This window comes from Mobula hypostoma, chromosome 10, assembly GCF_963921235.1.
Source record: "Mobula hypostoma chromosome 10, sMobHyp1.1, whole genome shotgun sequence".
Taxonomy (NCBI): domain Eukaryota; kingdom Metazoa; phylum Chordata; class Chondrichthyes; order Myliobatiformes; family Myliobatidae; genus Mobula; species Mobula hypostoma.
The window spans coordinates 16,065,143-16,077,389 of NC_086106.1; the positions used below are offsets into that span (position 1 = coordinate 16,065,143).

At 42.6% G+C, this 12,247-nt stretch overlaps 1 protein-coding gene across 8 annotated transcripts in view; it reads left to right on the top strand.

The window, feature by feature from the left end:
* The window catches only part of LOC134352669 (ryanodine receptor 1-like), a 581,514-nt gene that overhangs the window by 516,324 nt on the left and 52,943 nt on the right, over positions 1-12,247 (top strand). The window contains exon 91 of one of the 8 annotated variants that reach the window (XM_063060038.1): positions 8,695-8,724. The exons of the other annotated variants lie outside the window; for them this stretch is intronic. Within the exon in view, the coding sequence (XP_062916108.1) occupies positions 8,695-8,724 (30 nt within the window). The remainder of the gene's footprint in view (positions 1-8,694; positions 8,725-12,247) is intronic. 8 annotated transcript variants of the gene reach the window in all.

Consider the following 12,247-nt stretch of genomic DNA (forward strand, 5'->3'; position numbering starts at 1 on the left):
AACACTACAATACAGAAACAGGCCCTTCAGCCCATCTAGTCTGTGCTGAACTGTTAATCTGCCTAGTCTAAAATAAACATTTAGCTCAGGTTATATTAATCTTAAACATTGGAATACCATGTACAATTAAACTTCTTATTGGATTATTTTCAAATACAACAATCACCAGGTTAGAACTTCTCTTGGACGGCACTATATTTTTTATACGTAATATGAGTAAATTGTGTGTAAAACCTGATCACGCAATTGGATTATCTTCCTTTGTGACTGTTAACACACCTTCCCAAGAATGATCCATGCATGTGGCACATGTAGAGACCAGAGGACATGTTCAGTCTGGGCAACCATCGGACAACAGATGCTTTGGCCTCAGTTAGGCGAAGTTCCATATTTTGCGTAAGACAATTTGTAGTTCCATAATCTGTTCTACTGAGGTACGCTCTGTGTGGGAATTGTTTGTACTGGAAGAACAGGGTTTCCTTTAGTTCTTTTAATTCAGATTGCAGGCTGGTTGACATTCTGGAGACCTGTTCAGGTGCAAAGCCACATCAAAAGGTTGAAATGCATTCAGTCACTTGACAGGAATAGCATGGGCTCGTAGGGAAGTGCAGCATGAAGACGTACCGTTCAGCCTAACACAACCTCATCAACCACCCATATTAATCCCATCCTCCAGCACTTGGCCAACAGCTTTCTATGCCTAAGTAATTCAAGTACTCTCCCAGCCACTTCTTCCCTGCTGTCAGTGACTCAGCTTCCACCAATCTCTCTGGCATTGTATTTCAGACACTCCTTAATCTCCTGGTGAAAAAGGTCCCTCTCAGACCCACTCTAAATCAGTTGCTCCTCATTATAAACCTATGTCCTCAAATTTTATTCACGTCTGGTAAAGGGAAAGGTTTCTGCAGTCTTACCCTATCTATACCCCTCATAATTTCATGTACCACAATTGTTTGTTTCTTATGTGCCATGTCATATGATGTGGGCAAAAGTGACTATGATTGTTCTTGGCAAATTTTTCTACAGAAGTGGTTTGCCACTGCCTTCTTCTGGGAAGTGTCTTTACAAGACGGGTGACCCCATCCATTATCAATACTCTTCAGAGATTGTCTGCATGACGTCAGTGGTTGCATAACTTGTGATCTGCACCGGCTGCTCATATGACCATCCACCACCTGCTCCCATGGCTTCACGTGTCCCTGATTTTGGGGGGTGGGGGTGTGTGACTAAGCTGGTGCTACACCTTGCCCAAAGACTAGTGAAGGGGAAGGAGTGCCTAACGCCTCCTTTGATAAGGGACGCATCTCCACCCCACCATAGTGCCTCAATTGTAACCCCTCTTATCCTTCTCCAGTGGTGGACTGGAGGGAAGCAGGGGTGAGGGGTGGGAGGAATCCTAACCACAGTGGTAGCAGTAGCTGGTGATTAGGTGTTAGAGACAGTACTTGGGAAGGAGCAGACACATACCTGATGGGGAGGGTCGGTTTACTGGCAGGTGAATCGGTGAGGTGCAAACTCTCCTGATTCTTACTCCACAATTAATACTACAAGGCATTGTCACACGTTTTGAACAGCTGCGTTTCCTGATATCAAGTAAACCTTGCCACCTGTAGCTGAATACTGACTGACTGTTAGATTAAAGGCAATTGCCTCATCACAATACAGTGGATTCTAGTTAATTGGGATACATTGGTGTTTTGTATTTAATACTTAAGTAATATTTGAGTAATACTGTAAACATACTGTTTGATTAAGCATTCTACGGTGTTTACATAATGCATTATGGGTTATATGTAAAAGTACATGAATGTCATACGTCATTGCACCACCACATCATAAGTGCGCGTCTCACAAAACTAAGGAACGTAGTACACATGCATCTCCTGGCTATGTTTTTCTTTCGATTAGTTTTATGTTTTGGAGTTACAAAACATAACAGTGGCAACGAACCCAAGGCAACTACCTACCTGTTGAAGCACAGTGAAATGTTCAAGTTTAAAAAAAGGCAGAAAATGGACGAAATTCGCGGGTTCATAAACAGTGAGTACTGGGCGATGATAAATTTTAAAAGATCAGAAATGGCTGGCTACAACAGAAAGATAGATTTATTCAATTGCACAAGTGATAACTGGATGTTCTATACTGAGCAAATTGAACAGTATTTTGAAGAAAATGAAGTAGCCAATGAAAAGTGAGTGCCAGTTTTGCTGAATGCATTGGGTGGAAAGGCATACAGTTTGCTTACAAGTTTGCTGATATTGTGAAAGTAATAGAGGAGCATTTAGAACTGAAGCCATTGTCGATTGCAGAACACTTTAGGTTTCATAAGCAGAATCAAAAGGAAGGGGAATCCATTTCAACATACGTGGCTGAATTAAAGAGATTGTCCGAGCATTGATGGGCTTAATGATGCACTGAGAGATCGTTTGGTTTGTGGAATCTTACAAGAAAGCATTCAAAAACAATTCCTAACTGAAGCACAACTCACATTTAAAAGAACAGTTGAAATTGCTGTATGAACAGAAACCATAGGCACAGACACAGTTGAGTTGCAGTCGGGAATGAAAGGTACTGTGAATAAAATTGCGACATCTATACAGAAACCTGTCTGGCCAAACAATTGGTGTTACCATCATGGCAGTGGCTCGCAAACCAATGCAGGTTTAAGGGCAAAACTTGCAGAAAATGCAGCAAAGTAGGACACATACAAAGAGCATGTCAGTCAGTCAAAAATCACTGGAATGCACAGGGAGGAGAAGAAGATAAAAAGTCAAGTTGCAGTTTCAAAAAGCACTAATCTGCAAGCTGTTGATGAAAACTCTAATGATGATGAGAGTGACAAGGACTGGCTAGCCTTGAGATTTACGATGTGAAAATTAACAATAGACAAACAATATGTCTTGCGCTAGAAGTGAACAGCAGATTAATTAAAGTGGAATTGTACACTAGCTCAGCAAGTTCAGTCATTCCACAAAATGAGTCTGAACGGCATTTCAAAGATATTGAACTGAAGCCTGCAGATATTCAACTAAGAACTTATACTGGGGAAAAGATAACTCCTGTGGGAACGACATTCGTAACAGTGAAATACAACACCCAACAAGCCACATTGGGTTTGTATGTGGTAAAAAGAGGAGGACCAGCATTATGGGAGTGTGATCAGCTGAGACAACTACAACTCGATTGGTGAGCTATCCACCATCCCCTGCAATAGAGTTAACTGAAAGCCAATTGCATCCCACATCCCCTGCAAGAATCAACTAAGAGCAAATTAAGAAAGGTAGTAGATCATGCTAGCACTGGAGAACTAAAACATATCAAGGGCAAAGTGGTGTTAAATGAAAATGCCACACTCAAGCTTTACAAAGCTCGTCCAATTCCTTATACCATCCGTGATAAAGTTAGAAGGCTGAAGGAATTCTTTCCAAGGCTGAGTGGACCCCATGGGCAACACAGGTGTCCCAGCAGCAAAGAAGAATCAGTCTGTCAGGATCTTAAGGTCACCATCAGCCCAGTACTGAAAGTAGATCAATACGCTCTGCCTACTATAGAAGATATCTTTGCAAACCTTTCTGGAGGAAAGCACTCCAGCAAAGTAGACTTGGCTGAGGCCTACCGACAGATGGAGATGGAAGAAGAACCAAAAGTGTTTCTCACCATCAGCACTCAGAAAGGGCTTTATCACTACAACAGGCTTATTTTTGGAGTGCCATCTGCACCTGCACTCCGGCAGAAAACTATGGCCTAGTTACTGCAAGGCTGTCCAGGCACTCAGTGTTACCTGGAGGACATCATTGTTACTGGTGAGGATGAAAAGGAACATCTCCAATACCTCAAGACAGTGTTAAAAAGATTAGAAGATTATGGGTTCAGAGTATAACATGACAAGTATGAATTCTTTAAACCAACCATCACTTACTGTGGTCACACCATTGACATACAAGAATTGCATAAGTGTGCTGAGAAAGTTCAAGCAGTGGTGATGCTCCAAAGCCGAAGAATGTGTCACATTTGTGGTCCTTTTTAGGGTTTGTCAATTACTATAACAGATTCCTGCCAAACCCGGCTACTGTGTTCCACTCCTTGAACTCATTACTACAGATCGGGAAGAAATGGCAATGGACAAAGCAGTGTGAGGTGGCTTTCTAGAAAGCAAAGGAAATGGTGACGTCAAACACTGTACTCACACATTATGATCCACATTGTCTAGTGCGGCTTGCCTGTGGCACCTTACCTTATGGTATGGGTGCAGTCTTGTCAGATGTTATGAGTGATGGAAGTGAATGCCCCATGGCCTTTGCATCATGTTCCCTTACCGCTGCAGAGAAAAATTAGGCACAGATTGACAGAGAGCCCTGGAGTCTGGTTTGGTCTGTAAAGCGTTTCAATCAGTACTTATATGGAAGAGTGTTTACCTTCAATACTGATTATCAACCACTGGTGTCCATTTTCATTCCACAGGAGAGTGTTCCACTAACAGCAGCAGAAACTCAGAGATGAGGACACAAGTACAAGATCAAGTGTGAGAGACCAGCTAATCATGGAAATGTTGACGGATTGTCCCGTTTACCCTTGGAAAAAGAAATACCTGAAAAATTTACCAAAGAGAACACTCTTTTTGATGTATTCTCCCTAATACAAATCAAAAGTTTCACTATTATGGCAGAGATGATCCAAAGGGAAACCAGAAAAGAGCACACACTGTCTCAGGTCTACATAGCAACCCAAAATGGCTGGGATGTGCAGCAGAAATTCTAGTTCCACTATTTTCACCAGGGTTGGGATGAACTTGCCCTTGACAGAGGTTGCCTTGTGTGGGGATTGAGAATGTTGTACTATCCAAGCTGAGAGCTAAAGAGTTGGAGGAATGTCATGCCGGTCTAGGTGTGGTCAAAATGAAAGCGTTGGCTCAAAGCTTTGGTGGCCTGGGATAGATCAGCAAATTGAACAGCTTACCATGCACTGTTCAGATGCCTTCATGACCAGAGGAAAGGTGTCCAAAGCTGTCAAGACCACGTCATGTAGTCCCCGAGCCAACTCTTACAACCATCACGAGGAGGCCCCAGAACTTGAGATTGTTTCACAGCCACAAGTCTCACCTGCCCAGTAGAGTGACCCATTCCACCCCCCCCCCACCGCCCCCATCAGGAAAGACATTATCCCACAAGAGTATGAAATCTTCCACTACAATTAAATCTTTAGGCTTGAGTGAGGCAATTTAAAATTTACCATGCTATAGATGTCTGTATAGTATATGTATTATGTAAATATACTGTATAAATATATGTATATAAGTTGAGATGCATTCTATGTTGAGTGTGTGTTTATACAGTAGCTAAACGGGGGAATGTTATGTATTTAATATTTCAGTAATATTGTGAATGTATTGTTTGTCATAACACCACCATGTCATTAATACACACCTCACTAAAGTAAGAAGTGAAATACACATGCACCCCCTGGCTCCGTGTTGTTCCCTCAATTAGTTTTCATGTTTTGGAGTTGCAAAACATAACAACTGGGGTCAGTAATTTTGCCTCAATTAAGTAGCTGCCCCAATTGCCCGAACTTCCATGGAAATAGTTAAAAAGGTATAAAAATTCCAAACTACTGTTTAACTGAGTAACAAATGATGTATTTAAATACAATACAGAACAAATTAAAACACTATCAGGATCAGGTTTAATATCACTGTCATATGTCATGAAATTTGTTATTTTGCAGCAGCAGTACAATGCAATACAAAATAAAAAGTATAAATCACAATAAGTATGTATATATAAAAAAAATTAAGTAAGTAGTAAAAAACAGAGGGAAAAAGATACTGAGGTATTGTTTATGGGTTCATTGTCCATTCAGATATCAGATGGCAGATGGGAAGAGGCTGTTCCTGAAACGCTGAGTGTGTGTCTTCAGGCTTCTGTACCTCCTTCTTGATGGTGGCAATGAGAAGAGGACCTGTCCTGGGCAATGGGGCCCTTACTGATGGAGGCATCGCCTTTTGAAGGTGTCTTCGATGCAGGGAAGGATAGTGCTCATGAAGGAACTGGCTGAGTTTACAACTTTCTGCAGCTTTTTCCCATCCCGTATGGTGGCCCCTCCATGCCAGAGAATGATGCAACCAGTTAAAATGCTCTCCACAGTACATCTGTAGTAATTTGTGAGTGTCTTTAGTGACATACCAATTCTCCTCAAACTCCTAATGAAAATATAGCTGCTGTCTTTCCTTTGTAATCACACCAATATGTTGGGCCCAGGATAGACCCTGAGATGTTGACACTCAGTACCTTGGAAGTGTTCACCCTTTCCACTTCTGATCCCTCGATGAAGGGCTGGTGTGCATTTTCTCAACTTCCACTTTCTGAAGTCCACAGTCAATTCCTTGGTCTTACAGATGTTGAGTGCAAGGTTGTTGCATCAACACCACTCCACCAGCTGATCTATCACCATCTTCATCGCCATCTGAAATTCAGCCAACAATAGTTGTGTCGTCGGCAAATTTATGGATGGCATTTGAGCTGTGCCGAACCACACAATCATGGGTGTAAAGAGAGTAGAGCAGTGGGCTAAGCATGCATCCTTGAGGTGTTGATTGTCAGCGAGGAGGAGATGTTACTTCTGATCCGCACGGACTGTGATCTCCAGCGGAAGTCAAAGATCTAGTTTCAGAGGGATACAGAAACCCAGGTTTTGGATCTTGTTGACTAGAACCGAGGGTATGATAGTGTTGAACACTAAGCTGTAGTCGATAAACAGCAGCCTGACGTAGGTAAGATTCTGTTAAGATGTTGGCTTTTGGATGCAACAGCCTTTTGGGGGCCAAGCAAAGGTGTTTATTTTTTTTTAAACATCTTTATGGGGACAGGACGATGCTGGACATTAATTTTGCAGGTATACCACATCAGTGAACTACTTGTTTGTGGAAGAACTGGCCTGCCTGCTACAGAAGGCATCGGAGTCGATGAGCAAAGGCGGTGTTCAGTCTAACAGCGAGATATCATCTTGAATGTTTCTTTTACAATCTCAAGACCTGTTGGAGATTGATATTGTAAAATGCTGCAAGTCCTTTTCCCTTGTTTACTGGAAAGGCAGACAGCGGGGGAGCGCCGTGGCCTCTGTTGTAGTGAGGACTAGGCCTGTTGCAGCAGCCCAGGAGAGGAGACATCGATGGCAGTGGATGCTGGATTGGGGGCTGGCCCCTCCCAGCAGTGCTGCCCTCCAGTGTTCGATCAGTGGAATGACAAACTGGATTCCTTACATGCTTGTGGACTGCTGACAACTACTTGTTCTTGCTGATAACATCCATGCACCATCAATTTACAGGACACGTCATTCAGGGACTTAGGCTATAATATACATTTTTTGTGTGACTGTATGTTTATTGCTATCTTATATGTGCCTTGTACTGCGTATGACTGTTGCTACAGTGTTTTACAACTTGGCCCCAGAAGAACGCTGTTTCGTTTGGCTGTATACATGGGTATTTATGTCCCGTGGAACGATAATTGAACTTGAACTTGTATTACTGCTACAATTCTATAAAACTGTGTATTAGTTTCTAAGCAACACACATAAAAGCCACATATTTTAATCCCACGTCCCATTCCCATTCTGATACGTTCACCAGCAACTTTTTTTATGTGCGTTGCTTGAAATTCCAGCATCTGCAAATTTCCTCGTATTAGTTTCTAATATCGGCAGAGAAATTCTTCCAGTGCACGTTGTTGTGTATGCTGCCAGTTAACTAAATGAACAAAGTCATTGCTGATACCTAGTGCTAACCATTAACTATCGAACCACCTTCGAAATAAGAAAACAAATGATCAAAAAAACGTTGCATTTTGAATCAGCATCTGTCAGCCCAAATGGATAACATAACATAAGCGTATGCCACTGATAACTACTGTATTTTAAAATTATTTGCTCTAAGCACGGTGTAGTGTCTAACAGACACGCAGGTGGCCGGCCATTTCTAGCACCTCCGAGCCTGAGTACTTGAAACCACTGTGAGCAAAGTAGTTCTGAATTGTCTTATTGTTTATTTCTCTCCAACAAAAATCACTGCTTTTTGAACACAAACACACACAACTGACACTATTTAAAAACTGTTCGCTCTGGTGTCTAATGGCTGCATAAGTGCACGTGACTGATGCTGGATAGAAACTGTTTGGCAACAGCCTTCCGTCTCAGAAGTGGTATAGTGTCCCAAATAAGTTAAGAGTATCCCGGCTATTTTCTCAATTAGTTTTTGTTCTTTAAGAGTTATCCCAAGTACGTGCTTTCCTAATTAACCAGTGACCAAATTAACCAGAATCCACTGTATTTCAATGATCATTTAATATTTGGTATATCAGTAGATGTCAAATTCAGCTCCTGTTCAAGATTTTTCTTTTTGCAAAGTAACAATGACATAACAATAAGTCACATGTATTCAGGAATAAATGTTCAGTCCTCTATATTGCTGTCATGTTAAAGTCAGTATGAAACATTCAAAGTAATGTACAAGTCCTTTCAAAAGATGTGTGTGTTTTGCCTTATCAATACAATCTTTCTTGATAACTTTTGAAAGTAGTTTTATGTTTAACAACATGAAATAAGCCATTTTAACCATGAATGCTGTGAGGAAAACTAATTATATAAGGTGTGATGTCATTTTAATATATAATATCCATTATTTATTATCATGCATAAAAGGAGCATTTTTGGATTAAAGCTCGGCATGAGGTAAGCTTTAACCTGCTTTTCTGGCTGCTTTTTGCATCAAAACCAAGCTTTCCAAGTCATTGCTTCAAATGATGACAATGTTAATCTGCTTGAGAGATGTTTTATTGTAAGTGAAGTCATCGTTTGAAGATTCATGTTAAACCAGATGTTGCTGGAATAAGAATTTGGTGGTGTTTCATAGAGTCATAGACTCATACAGAACAGGAAACGATCCTTCAGCCCACTACATCCATGTGAGCTATTTGGCCATCTGTTCTGATCCTATTTGCCCATATTAAGGTCATATCCGTCTATGCTTTGTCTATTTAAGTGTCTATCTAAATCAGGGGTTTCTCACCTGCGGCCCACAGACTCCTCAGTTAACAGTAGGAGACAGTAGCATAAAAAAGGTTGGGAAGCCCTGGTCTAAATGCTTCTCTAGTGCACTAATTGTGACTAATTCACCACTTTCTCGTGCAGCTTATTCCAGACGTCAGCCACTCTGAGTAAAGATCTTACCCCTTAGATCCCCTTTAAAACTCCTTCCTTTCACCTTAAACCACTTGCTTTTGATAGTCCTATCATGGAAAACAGCAGTTTTGACTATCTACCCTATCAATGGTAATCTCTCGTAATCTTATGTACATCTATCAAGTCACCTTTCAGGCTTCTTTGCACCAGAAAAAAAACACACACACAGCCTGTGTAATCTCTTCTGATAATTCATGCCCTCCAATCCAGGTAAATTTAAATTGTTTTTCTACCCAATGTTTTCAGAACAGTGGGACAGATAATAACTATCCTAAGGAGTCATATCTTCATCAGTTAGACAGCCAGCTGGTGGCGCAATGGCATCAGCGCCAGACTCCGGAGCAAAGGCTCCCGAGTTCGAATCCAAGTCAGGCCACCCCCCCCCCCCCCGGGTTGAGCTTCAAGCTCGCCACTCGGCCTCATTAAAAAAAAAAGGGTCGAGTCAAGAACATTCATATTGTGACCTGGTTAATCTGAAAGGAAACCAATCCTGACACCACGTGCCAGACAAGAATGGCTGACTGTCTGGTGCGATACGCTAAAAAAAATCAGTCAGACAAAAGCTGGTGCCCTGCTTTGACAGCAACCTACCCTCCCAAGTCAAAGGTGGTCTGGAAGGTTAGATCACATGGGATCTAGGGTGAGCTAACCAACTATATAATAAATTAGATTGGATGTAAGAATCAAAGGAGATAGTGGAGGATTGTTTTCCAGGTAGGAGGTCTGTGACCAGTGGTGTGCTAGGTCCCCTCTTGTTTGGATGAGAATATAGGTGCCCTGGTTCATTTGTGGATGACACTAGAGTTGGTGGTATAATAAAGAACATTATCTAAGCTTACAACAGGCTCTAGATCAACTGGGGAAGTGCACCTAGGAATGGCAGATGGAGCTTAACTTGGGCAAGTGCAAAGTATTGCATTTTAATAACGTAAACTAGAGCAGGACTCACTCAGTAAATGGTAGAGCCCTGGAGAGTGTTGCACGGCGGAGAGACCCTGGAAGTGGTGACACATGCACACATGGTAGTGAAAAGGATGTTCGACTCGGGGCATTGAGCATAAGAGTTGACTCATCAGCTATACAGGGCATTGGTGAGACTGTCACCTGGACATAAGAAGGATGTCCTTAAGCTAGAGATGATTCACAAAGGTGTTGCTGGGTTTAGACAACTTGAGTTACAAGGAGAAACTGGATAACCTGGGTCTTTTTTTCCTCCTGGAGTGTAGGAGGCTGAGGGATGACCTTATACAGTATATATAATCATGAAAAGTAAAGATAAAGTGACTGGTCACAATCTTTTTCCCAGGATGGGAGAGTCTAAAACTAGAGTGAGAGGGAAAAGATTTAATGAAGACCCAGAGGACAGGTTTTTCATGCTGAGAATGGAGAGTATTTGGAACAAGCTGCTGGGGTACATTTACAACATTTAAAAGACATTTAAACAGGTTCAAGGATAGGAAATGATCAAGGGATGTAAAAACCAAATGCAGACAAATGGGACTAGCTCAGGTCCCAGGGGTGAGTTAGGCCAACAGCCCTGGTTGAGTGCTGTATAACTCTGTACCTCCGTGACTCTATAAACAGTAAACAACCACCACACACTTTTCTGCAACTATACTCCCCTCCTGCATTGCTGCAGAATGCTTAAGAAAGTCTTCATTGTTCTATATACTGAAAAGTATTAGACGTTCAAACCTTTGGTGGAATGGTTCATGGAAATTAACTTAAAGATGGTGTTAAAGTGGAGAGAATGCCGTTTGACTACAACGTTAATTGTGATGTAAACATTGATAAGGACTGTTCTTCATTGAGCACAATAAAGGATGTGGAATCAAGTGTTTCTTTTTACAAAGGAGGACGGAGAAAGAGACTCGGAGACCTGTCTGAGGCACTGAATGATGCAGGAATGTTGGTGAAAACCACTGTATCCTTGAGGCTTTGCTTCAAACATCTCCAGACACCACTTATTGTATGTGACGATCACGACCCTGGTGCTCAGCAACAGTCCTGAGTCACCAGAGCTAGACCAGTCAAGGAAACCACAAGCACCTTATTACAGATGAAGATTATAGAATTGTAGTGATTGCTTTCCTCATTGCATCATAGTGTGAAGAGGTTTCAGGGCTCACCTGGAGAAGTGGAGGAATGAACTCTGCAAGACAGTCAGTTCAACTGGATGGATGTTTCACACTTTTCATCTGGAAATTGACACTGAGTCAGGATTTTGGGATGTTGGACAGAGAAGGCAGCAACCAAATGGCCAAACCAGGGTCAGTGCTATGATAGAGAGGGAAGGAGCAGTGTGTGTACCTTGCGTTGGAAGGAGATTATGTCTGGAGGCAGTACACTGGGTGGAAGGCAGTAACAGCTGGGCGGTTGGGATTAGGGATTGCAACAATTACATCTAGTGCCTTGGATTTGGGATGGTTGTTCAGAACTTGCCTTGGGTTTGGGTCTTGGTGAGCGTGGGTAGGAAGAGCAATCAAATTAGTTCAGTAATGGGAAGGGCACAGAGATTGTAATTGGGGCTGTGGGTAGTGGGAAGAACAATTATTGAAGCTGGTGCCTTGCATGGAAGTGGACAAAGCCCATGTTCTTTCTAACTCACACCCTTCGGGCTATCCCTACACACTTTGCACTTTCATTCTCCTGACGTTGTGGTTCCCCGGGTCCCATTCGAGTCTGACAGCCAAACTATACCATTTCTGTCTTTCATACACACATACTCTTCTTCTCTCACCTCTCTTCCTCTCTCCATCCTCTTCCTCTCTCCCTCCCTCTCTCCCTCTTCCTCTCTCCCTCTTCCTCTCTCTTTCCCCCTCTCTCTCTCTCCCCTCCCCTCTCCCTCTCTCCCGTCTCCGCTCCCCTCTCTCCCCTCCCTCTCTCCCCTCTCCCCCCTCCCTCTCTCCCCTCCCCTCTCCCTCTCTCCTGTCTCCGCTCCCCTCTCCCCCTCTCCCCCTCTCCCTCTCTCCCTCTCTCCCCCTCTCCCCCTCTCCCTCTCTCCCCTCTCCCT